At 40.5% G+C, this 17,836-nt stretch overlaps 1 protein-coding gene across 1 annotated transcript in view; it reads left to right on the forward strand.

Annotated features, from left to right (window-relative positions):
• LOC142390310 (sterile alpha motif domain-containing protein 10-like) overlaps nucleotides 1–17,836 on the forward strand; it is a 58,816-nt gene that overhangs the window by 17,656 nt on the left and 23,324 nt on the right. The window contains exon 2 of the mRNA XM_075475704.1: nucleotides 10,986–11,170. Within this exon, the coding sequence (XP_075331819.1) occupies nucleotides 10,986–11,170 (185 nt within the window). The remainder of the gene's footprint in view (nucleotides 1–10,985; nucleotides 11,171–17,836) is intronic.

Genomic DNA, 17,836 nt, shown 5'->3' on the forward strand with positions numbered 1-17,836 from the left:
CAGGCACTTCTGGATCAAACTGTTTCAGGTGCTCCAGGAGGTTAACGGGACCAGAGTTCTCATTGGAGAACTACACACCTTCAAGAGCACTTTATGTGTTTGCATTTGCTCTGCAGATGGGAACACTGAGATGAAGTAATTGCCAAAGGCATCTGGTAGACGTATTTTGCTTCAGTTTACTACTTTGTAATTTCTCCATAGCATACAAGCTCAGTGTGAATTCAGCTGTGTTAATACACAGTATATGTTATGGAGTGTTGCATTTCATTGTGTGTTTTCAGCCAACACAGTTGAAGTGGTGCAGGCTAAAACAGGTAATTCATTCAAATTGTCTATTTGAGCCACTGAGCGCACACCTCTTTAATCTGAGAGTGCGTTGCTAATTTGTGGTGACAGACAAGGTCAAATTTGATGTGGTGTCTGGACTGTGTGCGTAGATACTATTTCATAGACAATACGCCAGCTCGGATAATGTCAGACAAACATGCAAAGTTAATGGATCCATGAATGAAGATGATAAAGTGCACAATAATGTTTGAGTTTCCCAGGAGAATGGGAAAGTACATTAGGATTGTTTCAAATACATGAGTAACCAAGAAGAATATGGAAATTTGACAAGTATGTAGTGGCATGTGGATTAAGATAATAGATATTTTCACTTGCTAAGGGCAGTGCTTTAGTGCTTTTCTGGCTTTGACGTCACAACCACCATCAAACCTGAAAGGCTTGCTCAGAGAGGCACTTTCTGAGCTCAAGAGAAAAGAAAAGAAACATGTTCTTTAATCATTTTTGTGGACCTCTTGACGCTGTGGAGATGTGATTATGTCAAACAACAATGTGAAAGTGCATTTGAAAATGTCTCCTTTGAAAAAGAGTAGAACATAGCAAAGTCCTGGGCTAACACTGTCTGCTCCTTGCGGAAATGATAAGCAGAGGAAATAGAGCAGAGTCATTTTATATCTCTTTGATCTTTTATGCCAGTCGCAGTACTGCAGTTCTCTCACCTGTCTCAGTAGTATTACATGAGCCTCTCAGTATGGCCTTATGCAACTGTTGCATATTATTTTGCATATTACTTTTCTTCTTTCTCAAGCCTCCCGAAAAGATTGGAGGAAGCTTGCTTGACACACAGCACTGCAACAAACTTCTAAACTCATAGTTTTCGATCAGTTGGCTGACAGTAGTAGTACCACCACCGCTGCTGCTGAGCGTTTCAAATCATTCACTCAGCTTACGAGTCTACAAACTAACTCCCAGTGTGCAATTTTCATTTTCCCCACCTATCTCACTTTCAAATTCATTGGCACATTTACCTTTTCTCCCCACTGTGCTTTTTTTCTCTCTCTTTGTTTACCTCTCAGCCTCTGCACAGCATTAACTTTTATCTTTTCGCCTCACCAGCTTTCCACCCAGTCTATAAGCCTATTTCCTCCTCTTTTTTTTTCTTCATTTCTCTCTATCCTTTTCATCCCCCCATCCTAGGCTTGTTGTGCAGATGCGTTGATGTTATTAACCAACTCTCATGATGGTCATTTGCTCACACATTTGCTCATTTCAAACACCTCTGTGCTCAATAATGCAAACGTGTGTGGGGGGGGCATCTCTGTTTGCGTGTACATTTTGTTATTGACTTTTTTTCCCCCACACTACTGCTTTTCTAATATGTTAGAGGTCCGTGAGCCCCGACATAGATTAGCTAACATGGTAGGCAACTTGCGTGACTGTCGTGGTTTAGGGACACTCAATAATGTATTGAGCACTGAACCCCTCCTCATCCTTTCCTCACGCCAGGCCACAGGGTGAGTGCACCTCATTGATTTACAGAGCACATTCGGCATTCTCAAATAAGCATGGTTCAATCACCTCTGTAGGCTGGTCTGGCGGAGTTATATTTAATAGTAGTTTATGGCCTATAGTCAGCTGCTGGAATGTTGTTAATCACTGCTGGACAGTCTTCCTGCATCACTTAAAAAGTATGTGAACTGAGAAAAAGAATAATGATGACAAACCTTTTGGTTTCATTGCACGAGCCACTTTAGAGTTCATTAGCAGACCATCTAGCTTATTGCTTTTAGGTCCAAATGATCGGCTTAAATTGTTCTTGCAATGAAAAGATAATATTTATGATATTTAAATGAATGCAGACTTTGTTTTCATGATCACCAGTTACTCAGTCTGCTGCCTTTATTAAGGAAGGAAGGAAGTATTTCTGAGCTTTAGCGCTTTGTACCCAAACATCTGATTATCCACTCAAGTTGAATGTTTTACCACTCAGGGGAACAGTAGTATGATAACCCTAAATGTTTCAAATGCCAATCTTATTTGTGATGAGAAGCTTTGTCATTCAATTTCCAGCAAGTTCCAATACAAGAGGAGACCAACTGTGAACACACTGTGGTAGTTTGCATAGTATGCCGATGATTGTTATTTATATTCAACAGCTAAAATGATTGTTCTCATCAGCAAGGGATTCTGCAATGTTTAGAATGTGGAATCAGTGATTGTTTGATAGATTAGGTGATTTATTATTATTTTTTTTAATTTAAAAAATATTTTTTACAATCTTCACACTGAAACAAAAAACATCTTCATAGCTCAGAAAACTCGCAGTTACAAGGACCCTTTAAAACATATTATTGTTTGCTTAAAGCAAGTTCCTGATTTTCATTGTTGTAATTTGTCTGGTCTGACCCAACTGTAACCTAATGAAACAGCAAAGTTAATTGACCCAGAGAACACCCAGATACGGCTCGAGGACAGTCACTTGACCTGAGTCAGTTGACCAAACACCAAATTTAATGTTTTTGCCAGTGTGCATCACTGTTACAAGAACCCAGTGTCAGTTTTTCTGAACAAAATGAGGCAAGCATAAATGTCGAGGACCCATGTGATTTAAATCCACTGATGGCATTTTTCTCCGTTGTGAATTCTTGTAAGCACTGCTTCATCTGCTTAATTGGACAATGTGCCCCTGCTTTACATCTACATTAAGCTGTGCTCTGCCTCTGCGACCTTTTCATGTAATTCTTCCCATTTCATGCTTTGCCTCATTTCCTTTATTCGTCTGGATCTCCAACCAGCCAAATGTGGATAAATTTGTCACAGAATTTCATGTGATGTGAATGATATCAGAGCAGCAACTGCATACAAACAGGTTTATCATGTGATTACGTCCACCTGCTGGAGTGGCTTATTATGAATCATTCAATGTCTCGTGAAAAATTAACCTGCAAATACACACAAGTGTCATATGCTCTTGAAGCTATGGCACTTAAACCTTCATTCGAAAAATCCCTCCTGCTTCTTTTTTCTCTTAGATCCCCTGCAAGGACTGCATTCATTATGCATGTTGCTGCCTAATGGAGCTTAGTGTTTGGTGTATGGAAGTGAGCACAGTGTCAGGGTCAAACTAACATAGAGCATGTAAGATATGAGTACAGGAATCTGTAAACTATAAATTCTTGCTAAGAGAAAAGTGTTTGCTTTCAGAGTTTTGTTTGATTTGCCTCGAAATGGGAATTTTGATTGTTTGCACATGTTGCCAGGTAACGGTATGCCAGTTCATACCAACACATGCTTGATAAAGCAAACTAAAGGAATCTGTCATTCATATTCTGTATAAAATTGCATCTCACTGTTTTGTCCCTGACCGTGCCCATCTGTCTTTTGATGCAGAGCAGGTCAGGTGCAAGGGATTCTACAGCTTTTTCACATTTATACTGTGAGCATGAATTTGCATGAATAAAATAACATAATTTGTTTGTTATCTCAGTGCGACTATGACAGTATAAGGGCTCTCGTAATCTTCAAGTGCTTCTTTGATACTTTAGCCTTTCATTTTTTTTCCTCCACCATAACACATTTACGACATTGCTGGATGCATCTGTGAAATTATGTATTCACAAAGTCAGTTTTTCAATCCAATTTCAGCTTGTAGTTTTAATATAGCAATGTTTATGGAAACATTTTATTTTGTTTTACTGGTTACCTTCAATATGACTTGAGTTGGAAACAGTTTTCTGGTATTCTGCACAACTCATATTTAGAATACTCCACAAACCAGAACAGCAGTTAACCAAGTTACTAGTGGTCATGCATAGGCACTCATTGATCGTGTCATTTCCCTTGTTTTATCAAACCTTCTCTCATCTCACGTCGTACTACTCAACCTCAAACCTCCTCCTTCGTCGTGTCCTTCCTTTTCCTCCCTTCTCCTCTGACATTCAGTCTGGATTATTGATAGTCACTGAGATCTAATCCGTCCTCCCGTGTCATCGTACGAGGGCTTGGCTGTAAAGGGGAGAAAAGAGCAGATACACGTGGTCTCGTCTCCTTAAGTCTTTGTCCCCCTCTTTCTCTGACGCAGTCAATGTTAATGGTGTTAATTTTTACATCTAGTCTCTGTTTCTTCACATGTCATCTTGCCTGTTTTCATGACTTTTTTTCTTTTCTCATTTACCCCAGGCTTCATTCAGTCATTTTCTTAAATGTCCATGACAATGTCAGCCCCTCTCATCTCGTCTCCTCTTCATTGTCATTCTTACTCTTCATCATCTTTTGAAAAACATGGTGGGATTTTTCTGTTAACAAGACTAGGTATGACAGCCAGTGGTGAAGTGGTGGTTAGTGGAGCGAGGGGGACTGTGTGTGCTCTTTCTGGTCTATCTGTAATTATCTGAAACATCGATGGGTAATCAATAGCTCCGTCTGTCTCCATGGAAGTGCTGGACCTTCTGGTGTTGTTTCCTCTCACAGCTGTGCCAGCTGAGAGAAAACCAAGGTCAGCCTGCCATTTATCATACCCGCCTAGGTATGTGCTCTCAGGGTCGTGCAAGGTCTCACTTGCAGAGTCATGATGGAAATGCCAACTTCACCCGTATTCTGGGCTAAACTGTGCATTTTGAACCATAGCTACCCTGCGGTTTGAATTCAATCTCCATCCACATAGCTGCCTCTCTGCAGCTTCATTCAGATTCACTGGCCTACAAAAACGATGTGTGAATATGTGTCGGCATGCTGGCATTCATGTGTGTATGAGAAGACTGGCATTCACAATCGCACACAGTTGTGCACTCATATTTAGTTGCCATTCCCCTCGTCTGTGCCGTGATGGGAGTTGGAGCTGTGGATTGTTTACTGCCGTTTCCCTATTTGCTTGCTCCCCGGACCCTGTTTGTTTGTGAAAGGTAAACCTCAGCCCCATTCTCTGTGTCTCCATGTCAGAGTGGATAATAGATTGCAATGCATCATGGGACAACCCACCCCTCCCATCTCCCCCTGGGATTTTGGGTTTATATTTATTTTCAAAGCTGCCACCAGATTCATCGTTTTTCCCTCCTACTCTTTCAAATAGAGTAATTTCATGGCTCATTCCAGGGTTAAAACTGGGTCTGTTGAAGTGGAAGAGTTGTAAATAGCCCCCCGTTTCACCCCAACATACTGCAGGACCAGCAAATCGGGATCAGTGGTAAATGCACCATTGGACTTGGCAGCATCGGCCTCTGCAACGCTAAAGTTAGCTCTCTAGGTTTAATGTGTTACACTGGCATGAAATCTCTGCATGATGAAGTTTCACACCTTGGAAGATTACAAAGAAATGAGGGTGACTGTGATTTCTTTTCACATGTAAAACTTGGGCTGCAAATAGAAATTTTGTCTGGGCTGAATAAGAGGTGCAGCAGGGAGCTGATGCCAATATCATGCTGCTGAAATACACCATGGATTCTTCTCTGTGATGCCTGACATAAGGTGGATTACACAGACCACTTGCCTCATCCTCCATTCGAGGCGATGTAGCAAACATGTGCGCTCTGAAGTTGATGCCAAGGTTATGCAAAAATCAAAATCAAACTTCTACGAGAAAGCCTGCACAGCAAAATAGCCCAGACGGACTAATTTAGACACTCTTTTTGGAGTAAAATGAGTGCCATACTAATCTACTGTGGGATTTGGCTTGGAACGACCTTCCAGGATGTCGTACCCAACAGCTTAATTACCTTTTCAAAAGGGAATACCTCTGAGATTTAGCAGCCTCTCTGCACAGCAGATATGCTGCTCAGTCAGGAGGAGGTGATATAAGGTTACACTTCACTGGACTGAGTCTTGACCTACCTATCCTACACACACACACACACACACACACTATAATAAAAACTACGCCTTGATTTTGGCACCTCTATCACAAGCAGTCCTTCTTATTTCTTTTTTCTAAGGATGTGAATCTGAAGCTACTGACCCTTTAACTTTTAAAAGATGCACTCCCATCTATAACTCATTTAAAATACTGTAAAAGGAAAACATTTCATACTTTCTCCTTTTCATCCTGCCTACAACCATCCATTCCTCATCTTCTCACCCCTCCCTTGGCTGACAGTGATAAAAGTCATCAGCAAGGGCAGCGAGTGATAATACAACACCACAGAGTGACGAATAGGATAGTGAAGATTTGGCATTTGCCCAGGCTCATCAAATGCATGTTGAGACAAACAGGGAAAGGTGGAAGATATCCCCTTGATATGAATAGAAAGAATGGTAATCTCCCCAAATCTCACAGATCTAAATAGACTTCACACTGCAGGAATATAGAGCATTTTTATTTTCTTAAAGCTTTATGTCTCTTAAATCAACTAGCAAAGATATACTCTACACTGCAATGCCAGTTCAAAAGGGACATTAGTTGGAATGTATGAATAGCTAATCAACTTTGGCTAATCTTAAATTCTCTGTGGTATCCTGTACCAGGAGGTTAAGCCAACCAAGTCCATTAAATTTTGCAGAACAAGTGCTTTGTCTTCATTTTATGACTATTGGAGGTGGAGAGGCGCAGCAATGGGGAAGAGATTTAGATTTAAATGAATGAGGGAAGTCATGATCCAGCATATCTTTGTATAAGGGTTGTGTCTTTAAAGTATGCCAAGACTTTCCAATTATTAGGAAAGCTGAGACATTTCCTTCTATAAGGAACGTCTTGGCTTATGGCATTAAGTTGTTTTCTGTTAACATGTCTCCCTCCTGAGCTCTTTCACCTTGAAACAGTCTAGTTTGTTTTAGAATAGATCTTGAGCTAATTTACAGCACGTCTCTCCTTGTCTCTTTCTTGTCTGTCTCACTCTTGGTTGTACGTTTTCTCTTGTCTTTTTCTGTGAGACTGGCAGGTCTTTAGGGTTCTAAGGTGCTTAGCCTCCCACGTTCCTTCCTCCTGTCTACCTCCGTCAGTTTGACTGGCAGTAATTACTTCAGAGTTGGGCCTTGTTGGTCCCGACGACTCCAAAGACATGACAACAAGATAAAGACAGAGAAATGCTGAAAGAGTGTGGGTAAGAAAAAAAAAAGCAGAGTAACAAGAAATGTACTGGATAAGAAACATAAAGAAATGAGGAAAGCAGGAGTGAAGAGAGAGAAAACAGGATAGGGAGAGAAAATCGTCTGAAAAGGTTTCACAACAGTGATTCCTGGCAGGCTTCTTTTTTTTTTTCTCCTCCCTCTTTTTCTTTTCTCCTTGATGGCTGTTTGAACTCGGCATTCATCACTGCTCACTTTGAGCAGCCTTCTAGGTTGAGAAAAAATGTGTTTGTTTCCACTCAGCTGCAGCCAGGGATTTCCCACAAACCTCACCTGTCATAAAACAGGTCTCAGTGGTCTGTTGTGCAAATCTCCAACTGGGATACAAGGTTAGTTTTCCCTTGTTGGTGAAAGGCGATGAAATGTTCTTCTCGTTGTAGTTGTTTTTTTCACTTTAAAAAAAAAAAAAAAAAGTAAACATCTTAAGTCCTTTTGACACCAGTGAAAACCCTGCTAAAAATTGCTAAGATTTAGATTTTTAGTGCAATGAAAAAGTGTTTAATGGGCATGTAGTCTCCTCATCATATGACTCTGCAGTCGCAGGTATTTACACCTGGACATGCTAAATTTCAATGAAGGTGCTGTGATCAAGGCTGCAAGAGTAGGATCCGCTACATTTTTCTTTACAGAAACACACTGTGTACTCAAAAATGATAAGCTATCCTAATTATCTGAGAACGTTATGCTAATCAGAAACGGTGGTCCTTGAGTTGTAGCTCTCAGGTTGTTTTTGGTGTTAAAACCTCATATTTATTCATCCCTCCTGTTTAGTTTAGAGGAAACAAAATTATAAGAAAGGAAAGTAATGAAAAGACAAATGGTAGACAAATTATATATATAATTTTATTATAATTAGAATATCATGTGAGGTAATTAATTCATAAATTTTCATGGAAAATCTGTTGGGGGTTTTGGTCAAGGAGGCCCACCCAGTCACCACATGAAATGTTACTTTTGTTTGTTTCCGCTTGACACTCTGACACATTTCTGAACTACAGGAGTAACTTTTTCAGGAAGCACTGACTTCACACCGTAACACACTCTTTAATCTTCTGAATATTTTTCTCTTCACTCAAGTTTGTGAAAGGACATCTTTTAACTCAAATGAAAGTCTTTTGCTTACCTTATCCAAGTGGCTTTGATGCCCATCTCTAACCAGTTTTGAAGCCTAGACTAAATGGCACGTGAGAATAAAAGTTTAAAAAGGAAAACTGTGCTCTCACATGGGTTTTCATAGTGTGCATATGCTAATACCATTGTCTTTCAAGAAGGTTTAAGTAGGTGTCAGGAGGTCTTTTCACATTTGCCATTACAGCTGAGAATGCTGTGGCTATCATTGAGCATCTGTGTCATGTGTGAAAGTACAGAGTGCAGGAAGCCAGGAAGCTTACGACCGATCTTCTGATTGGCAGAGAGCTATTCTTTCTTAGCAACAGCCACCCCAATTATGCTGTCGTGACTCATCTTATTCTGAGACACAGACTTGTATGTAAGCACACACTGATCTGGGAATGAACTGCCCCTGTTTGACATGTGTGAATTTCGGAAGTGGAAGTTGTTAATGAGGTCATTTTTGCACATATAAGGCGCAACTAATATGTGAACAGGACTAGTGATGCCTGCAGTCGTTTGTGTGCATGTCCACCACTGAATATGATTTGGCTCTTATGCTGATTTTGGAGCATATTCATGAGGAAAATAGTCCATTGCAAGCCAGATTCCAAACTGTGTGTTTAGCACAATATGGCAGTTCATGACAATTCTGCAGGGTGCTTGAACGTTTGCTCTCTTCATCAGATATTGCTGCTCTCTGAGTGCCATTGTACTGATGCCAACATATGTGTTGTGCATATCTCCGAAGTTCAAATGTTGGAATTTGAAACTCTATACTCTGGTGACTGTTTTTAGGAACCCCATTGTTTCACTTCTTGAAGCTGCACTGCTATTGTACTATAAATGCCACAATTAAACAGTGAATGCCACACACACATTAGTAAGTTAGAATTGTTCCACATCATGTTTTCCAATAAATGTATAACTGTAATGTCATAATGTCTCTTCTCCTTCTAATAATGGAGTAAACGGGTATTTCTTTTAATAAATAAATTACTTTAATATCGGAAAGTATTTCATGCCGAAGAAAAAGCAGTAGAAAGACCTTGTGTGTTCAAATTCAACCCAGTCTAGTTTTAAATTTGGTTGCATGCTGGTGGAGGGAGAAAAAGAAATTAAGAAGCCATTCAGCAGAGATGAAATGAAGCACACCACCCCTCTGATATTGTCCTCTTACACAGAAATGTTTTTATATGAGAAAGATATGAATGCAGCATTTATTATGCCTTGTTACACTTTTAGCTCCCTCATCAGCAAATCTGTCTCTGTCTCAGTAACTTGTGTTCACATGAACAGGCAAAACCATTTTTGGATTTTTAGTGGGAGTTCAATTAACATCTTGCATTTACTTACACATTGCAGGAAGCAGATTCTTCCTTCGTCATATATAGTTTTATATATTAAGTATACATATATAATGTATTTGAATATGTTTATTTCAGAATTTTTGTCTTCCCTTGTCTGTTGTTAAATGCACACATGTGGAAACCGAGTATCAGTTTTACCAAATATCAGCTCTCTGTGGCTTAACCAGGTTGCCATTAACCTCTGATAAATGGATTTCTTGTCTATCCAATCAGGTGTGAAATAGCATGAGAGGTTGTATCAAGGAAAAACAACCTACACTGAACTTTCAAACTAACCCTTACCATTTCAGGTGTGATATAACAGCAAAATGGCTTGTTGAAAGCTTGACATGATGTGCAAAATGTGCCTCACCTTTGCTGTTATTCACATGCAATGACATGATATCACATTAGCCTATCCCATTTTAAAACACAATGTTACTGCAAGAAGCAGACATCACCCACATTAATATGTTAACTCTGTCACTGTCTAGCACCACTTTCACCCCTGCTCTTCTGTCTCCTAGCTCTTTGTCTATCATTCATATCACATCACATTAAATTAGCTCTTAGGTGGAAGGCCAGTGACCGCTTGTCTACCCTTTGGATTAAATGGACTGCCACAGCTCAGCAGCTCATTCAACTTGATATGAACTGTAGAAGATGCCCTGTGGCTTTCACAGAACTGCACCCTGACCCTGCATTGACAGTTTGTCTGCTTCACTGTCTCAGAGCCAACACTCTGTCCTGAGAGGATAGGGGGATGGGAGGTGGACAGAAAGAGAGAAGAAGAAATGGCACATATTCATGATGTGGGATTTAAATAATCAAGAACTAATCTCAAAAGACAGCTCCAGAAATCACGCGCCGCTTCTGTGAACATGCACTCAATATAATTGGAGATCACAGTGGAGTAAAACCGTTTTCCAGCATCATCATCGCATCAGCCATCTGTTTGTATCTGTACCAGAGTCAATGCACAAAGCATGTAATCTAGAATGAAGGCAGTTTGTTAAGCTCTTACAGGAATATCGGTCATTAATCTGATTCTATTTATTTTTTGTACTCTTAATGCAAACTCTTAAATAAAGACAATTAGAGGTGTAGTTCAAAGATGATGATATTTTCTATCTGCTTGCCTCTTTCTGTTTTCTCACCTCGTCATCTCTCTTTCTCACCTCACAGCGGCGTCCAGCTTCAGTTTTTGCCGTGCCTCCCTGGAGCACACGGTGTCTGCTGAAGAGCTGAGCTACCAGCTGCCGCGTCGTGCCGGAGGCAGCAACCTGACCTGGCACGATGGCCGGGGCCAGAAGACGGCACACACGCGCACCGTCAAACTGCTGCAGCAGCCCGGCACAGAGGGCATCCAGGTATTGACATTCGCACAAACAGAGCAGAGGCTGCTGCCCAGATGAGTGTTTTCAATGCATGAACATAATTACTTAAATCATTTAGCTTAAAATGACAAATAATAGAGGACTGCATAGTTTGTCAAACAAGAGACAGCCCAAACTTTTCTTGGTTTCATTTAAATAATCTACTTTGAAATATTTAACTTATTATCTGTCACTGAATTTGGATTAGCCCAGCCCAATTTGGACTGTTTTTTTTTTACCAAAATCTAAAACCGTAGATTTTTAGAGCTTGCCATTTAATGACAGTTCAAGGTAGCGTGAGGTCAGTTTGGCCAGTTCCAAGTTATGGCTTACTTTTGCAAATTTAGGACATATTTTGCCAGTGAAAGTATTTCATTCTCTCATCATCTCAAGTCTGTACTTCTTTGGAAATGCAGAAGCGAAACAAGAATTGAGTTATTCAAATCTGACTGATCATAGGGCTCTAACTGGACTCACTAATACATCTTAGTACTGCGTTTTATTAAAAATAGCAGAGATGTCAGGTAATCAGCTCAATGTGCTTTCACGTCAAGTTTAACAAAATCTCTAATTTATATAACAATTCACAAAATGTAACTAAGATAGTAAGTTCTTGTTTTAAAAGACAGTATTTTCGGTTGTTGATGGTTTTGGTATAATTTTTTAATTCTGGAGTGATGTAGCAGCGAGTGAGTTGAGTGATGGAGAGTCATACGGCAGTGCTGCATCTCCAGCAGTCAAATCTCAGCGGTGACAGGAAGTCTAATTGTTTTATCGTGTACATAATGCAGCGTGGTCTTACGTCACTGTGGTTGTAGAAGTCGCCAGAGAGAAAGTTGTTATATAATTACTGGAGTGATACAGGAACTGTTACTTCATGGCGTGTGATGTAATAGGGTTTGTGCAGTCCGAGTAGGCACATACTGCAAAGAACATAAATGATCAGCAGCCTGCAGTTAATATGAAATATGTCCCCCAGAGCTTAACAACAGCCTAAACAAAACTAATTGTTTTCAATACTATATATAAAACAGATGCACATGGATGAGGTATTTCTCAGCAGCAGCATAATGTCTCAGCGACAGCATCATTTATTTCCGCACTTTGCTTTGTGCAAAACTGAATCCCATCTGTGTAGCACCAGAAAAGTAAATTGAAGAGGAAAAGCTATATTCTTGAAGGCCTTTTGCCCGCATCTGACCTAAAACCGCATATGACAAAACAGTCTTCTTCCTCATTGCTACTCCTTTGATGAAAGAGCCCAGATAGCCATGTGGAGGTCATTTGTTTCATCTTCTCACTGCTTTTAATAAAGCCTGTAACCAGGAGGCTGTAAGACATACATATGCACTGCAGAATTTGTTCAATAATTCATAAAACATTGTTCTCTCACGTATAACAGCTATAAAAGGCTTAATAAAAGATGAATGAGAAGCTGTTTCCATGTGATTACACACAGACCAGATAATTAAACTTCCTCTATACCATGAGAAGTAAGGCTTATCACTTTCTCGTAGCAACAAGCCTCTTTATGCATTATTCAGAGCAGTTCAGCTGTCTTTAGTGTATGTGTGCGTGTCTGTGTCTGTGAATTCACAAACTTTTCAGTGTCTGTTCATGTATCCATGCTTTTAGACATTTATGTTTCAAAATACACATATGCGGGTGTGGTGGGGATTGTTGTTTGTGCGTCTAGTTCTTTAAGGACTGATGATTCGATTATTATCCGTTGCATCAGCATTGCCCACACCAGCTGTAATGAGGGAGCCAGTTAAGTGAAACATATCTCTGCTTCTGTAGAAAAGGTATGACCTGGAGAATTCTCTTTTATGTGCTTAACAAAGCTGATGTAACGCATTATGCACAGATTTTCAAACTCCCATTAAGGGGACACAAGAGGTAGCAACAGCAGAGATGTTAGTGTTCATTCATGCCCAGACATGGCTGCCATTATCAAAGTTGTCCCCAACAATTAAGTGTTACAGACAGAGTATAGGGATGCATAAATTATTCAAATATGCAGTAAAAATATGTATTTTTCAAACCAGTGAAATGTCAGCACACTCCAGCTTCTGACTCCAAGACAACATAAATGATTTCTCGAAATGGAGGGTATATACTCATTTCTTTTGTAGAGACCTATGCTTTCAGGAGTTTTCCAAATAATGAGCCATTGTGTAGTCGGTGCACCTTCTGTGCCATCCTTGAATTGGCTGTTGTTTAGGTGGCCAGATGGGGTGAAGGGAGTGCTCATTTTGCTGTCTGCCACACAGCTTGTGGGTGGACCGTTTGATGAGGGAATAGGTTGAACAACAAAGGCACAATTTAGGGAGTAAATGTAGCCACATTGCCTCCTCATTCTAAAGCAGGACCAAGCCTGTTAGATAAAGCGAAGGTCTTTGCCATTCTCTGCTTTAACTTGCTGGGCGGGTGAGTGAAAAAGACAGAGCAGTTCATGATTATTTTTCCCTCCTCATTACAGAGCACAGTGGCTGACCTTCTGAGCTGCAGCAGCACTAAGCAGGAAACTAATGGAGAACAAACACACAGATAACGCTCACAACACTTTTCCACAAATATGTGCTCTACATTTTCAGATAGCACATATTATTTTTTAAGGATCATATGAGATCATTTTTAAGCTGGTATTGAGGAAGGATATTTTTTTGTTATTGTTATTCTGTTACTGTATTGCTGTTCAAATTATGCCTTTACACTTGCTTAATAAGACTGAACCGCAGTGACATTACTACTGTTGTTGTTACCACTATTTCGCATTACTCTGTATGTTTGCTCTGTATGACACACTTAAGTCTATCATAATCATCTATATGCATGGTATAGTGTAGCGTATCATTGTGTGTACAAATGTTGCCCTTTAGGAAAATATGCTGCTCGAACATTGCTTGTAGACCTTATAAAACACACTATATATTGGTGGCTCCCTTTTTATATGAAGAGCTTTTTAGATATACTAAGGCTCACTACTTTGATCCAGATGACTATAAAAACTGGGGCAATATGTTCACTAAGGCTGCACTATGGCTCCTACAGTTTGATAGGTTATTGAGCCTGCAGGCACATCTAGACCCAACTTCCCGAAGGAAAACAAGCATACAGTACATGGGCTTTTTCCCTGGTTACATTCGCACTGTAGGTATAAAAGCTGAAGTGATGTAATAGCCAGTCAGTAGGTAGGAGAAGTGGGTGGGTAGAGTTCGCCACATAAAGGCTCAATGAACCCATTGCTCTATTTTTTTTTTTTATTTTGGCTTGTTGTAGTTTTTTTTAGAGACCAACATTAAGAACTGCTGTTGACATGACTAGCTTTTTATTGATGTTTGCAAATGATTTTTTGTTTTCTGTTATGACGGGTTCCAAATTTTGGACTGGTTCATTCAACCAATCACAGTACACTTAAGCTGTCTTCAAAACTACCATCAGTAGTCCCAAGACCTATGAAAAGGTTCCTGCAGTTTGAAAGCAGATATGATATGAATGAGACGAAATTTTGCCTTGTCCAGCAAGAGCCGACTAGCTGTTTTGTCACTTGAACATTTGTATCTGTGAATAATTTCAAGTAAAGACAAAGTCCACAAAGATATTTCGCACTTCGGAGAGTCCCCACAGTCCCCACAGAGTCCCCACAGAGTCCCCACAGACAAAACCCCACAGACTTCCTTGACTAATTTGGACCAACAGCACGTTTAGTACTGTCACTGCAAGCTCCAAAAGGTAAAGCATCACCTCTGTGGCCAATGGCTGTGCTGGTGAAGTGAGTGCAGTGCAGTTCAGTGCAGTGGAAGCTGGTGGTTTGAAAGGCACAGACACGCAGAGAGAAATAAGAGCTGCTGGGCAGTGAGGCAGAGATGCTTCAGTCTGCATTGTCCTTGTCCTGCCACTCAGTGATGTGTTGCTCTTACCAAGACACATGTTTGACTCATGCTAAATAGAGAGCTTTGTGAAAATCCCATCTGGCCCTTTTGTCCACGCACCGAGAGGCTGTCTATATTTGCATGAGTGCATGGCGTTTACACTTTCAGAGGCAGGACAACCACAGGCAGAGTTGCACAAAGCTGACAAAGGTTGACAGTTCACACACATCTACAAAGTTACTTGGACAGAACAGTCAAGAATACACCAAGTAAAGGTTCTGAAGCATCACAGTGACTCACTTCCATAAATGCGCATGGCTGGACCGAGCAGTTGGTGCTAAATGATGAAATATAGACTGCCAGGGAAAAGGGTGAGAAGGGGGGTTACTGTGAAGAGAGGAATGAGGCAGGAGATACAACAAAGAAGTGAGAAAGAGGAGTGAAGATGATATGAAGGGTCACATGTAACAATGTGTCAGGATTTTTAGGATAGGAGAGACAGATTGAAGATTTGATAATGACAGCAGAGCGAGTTAGATGGGTAAAATAGATTTGGGGCAAAAGGAAAGAGTGGAGTTGAGAGACTACACAGGGAAGAGAGAGGACAAGTGTTCACACCTCTTTCAGAGATTAAGTGACAGCAAGAAAACATGCACAGCAGAAAGGAAAAGGAAGTGTGGGATACATTACATGATATGCAGACCATGAAACATTGATTTATTCATTCATGCACATGCACACTCACATTTTTACTGCTAACTACCATGGCATGATTGATCATTCTCACGCAGGGTCTAACAGGCAGTCATCGGAAGAGAGGTGTTATTGGTGACAAAGAGAGAATTTTACTCCCCACGCTCCCCTGACTTTAAGCTAATCCCAGATTCAGCTGCTGACGGAGGCAAATCACGCAAGCACACACAATTACAAACACATACACAAGACAAAACATTTCCCCATGCGCAGAAACCAAGGTAGAAGAAAGATCTAAAGGAGGAAGAAAAGAGAAGATGCAAAGGGAGCCTGGCGATGCGATGAAATTTATGAAGACCAAGTGGAGGGAAGATAAGAGAATTAATAGAATAAAAGAAGCAAGGAAGAACTAAAAAGCTGTTCCAAACAAACGGAGTGATCAATAGAGAAGTGCCAAGAGAAAAGTCAGAGTTGGGTGTAGTCAAAGATGTGAGGAAGATGAATTCATGGATGGAAACAGAACTCCTCTTGCAGAGATAAAGACACCTAAAAATAGCATACTTGTTATTCATCATTTATCAGGAGCCTCTATCAATTTCCACACAGACAAAGTCATAAATGATGGTTTTAAAGAATATTTCAACATTTCACGACTCATTAAGAGAATTATACATCGCAAGATTGGCTTTTTGTACGTAGATTTTCTTTTTCTTTGGAACAATGCAGACAAGAAAGCCTTCATTGACTTTCATTAACACCCAGCAACAAACATTTGGAGTTGACAGGACCTTCATCCTGCAGGTTTGGTGTAGTGGCAAACATCCATTCAATTTGCTGTCATGCAATTCTGTTGGTGCTATCAGTGAACACTCTTCCCATATGTATGGACTAATAGGTACCTATGCTTACATGAAGCTTACATGCGTTTTCACCAGTTAACGGTTTGGGCTTAAATAAATTCTGTCACAATGCCGTTGATATGTCACAGCATGCCATTTTGTTGCTTATCAAGGCACCAAACAAATTGGATATCTAGTTAGAGAACTTGATCCGCAACAGAAATATCCAAGAGCCCCAAAGATTTCACCCCAGTATCTGCAGATAGCTCATACAACTGTTGATCACAAAGTGCATACATCTACAATCGGGGCCGCTGACAGGTTTGGCTGGGCCCGGGACAAAATTCTCTGAATAACACCCCCCCCCCCCCCCCCCCCCCCCCGGAGCAACCCACCCACACCCACCTCTACTTTCCCAGTCTCTCATTTATTGCGGATAAACCAAAAGGATTATTTACCACTTTGCCTGGATATGGATATGGACTGAGTGGAGTTATGGCTTTCAAAATCCTACCACAATAAAACTCACGCTATTTTATTCATTTAGAGCTCATAAACTGCACATTTCATCAACCTTTTTCACTTGACCAAGGGAATCATGTTAAGGGTACTTTTATTTATCGCCAGACCGGTGTGTATGTCCGCTGAACTTTCTGAGAATGTTCGGGGAACAAGGCGGAGCCCATTCATCTGGCGAGTGTCAAGTTAAATCAGTCTAAACGAAAGTTACAGGCTACCCCAAAACGTCACGTTTATAACCCATTCGTTACATTCAACTCTATCTAAATGGCAATTTCACACGTTGCCATGTCTATACTGGCTTATTTTAAACAAAATAAGGTTAAACCAGAGCCGCGTTACACTGGCTGTCATTCAGCTGACCGGGGATGATTCTCAAATCAATTCAGCCTGATTGGCGTGCGTGCCTGAAACATTTGGACATATTTGCGGACTAATGCGCATATTCCTTTTTTTTTTTTTTTTGGGCCCCCCCCCATTCCTGGGCCCAGGACAAAATACCCGTTTGTCCCCCCCTATTGGCGGGCCTGTCTACAATCATAAAGATGCTTTACAACACTGACCTGCATTGGACAAGTTCCAGGAAAAAACAATCTTTGTTGTTGTCTGAAAAGAACAGCGTCCTGGAGCAATGTTTGCCAATGCCTCATCAAATCCACCAAAGAGTAGCAAAAAAAATAAAAATAAAAACATGGTGGGTTCCATTTTGAAGCATGTCAAGGAGGGGCCTTGTA

The sequence above is a fragment of the Odontesthes bonariensis genome, chromosome 10 (genome assembly GCF_027942865.1).
Source record: "Odontesthes bonariensis isolate fOdoBon6 chromosome 10, fOdoBon6.hap1, whole genome shotgun sequence".
Classification (NCBI taxonomy): domain Eukaryota; kingdom Metazoa; phylum Chordata; class Actinopteri; order Atheriniformes; family Atherinopsidae; genus Odontesthes; species Odontesthes bonariensis.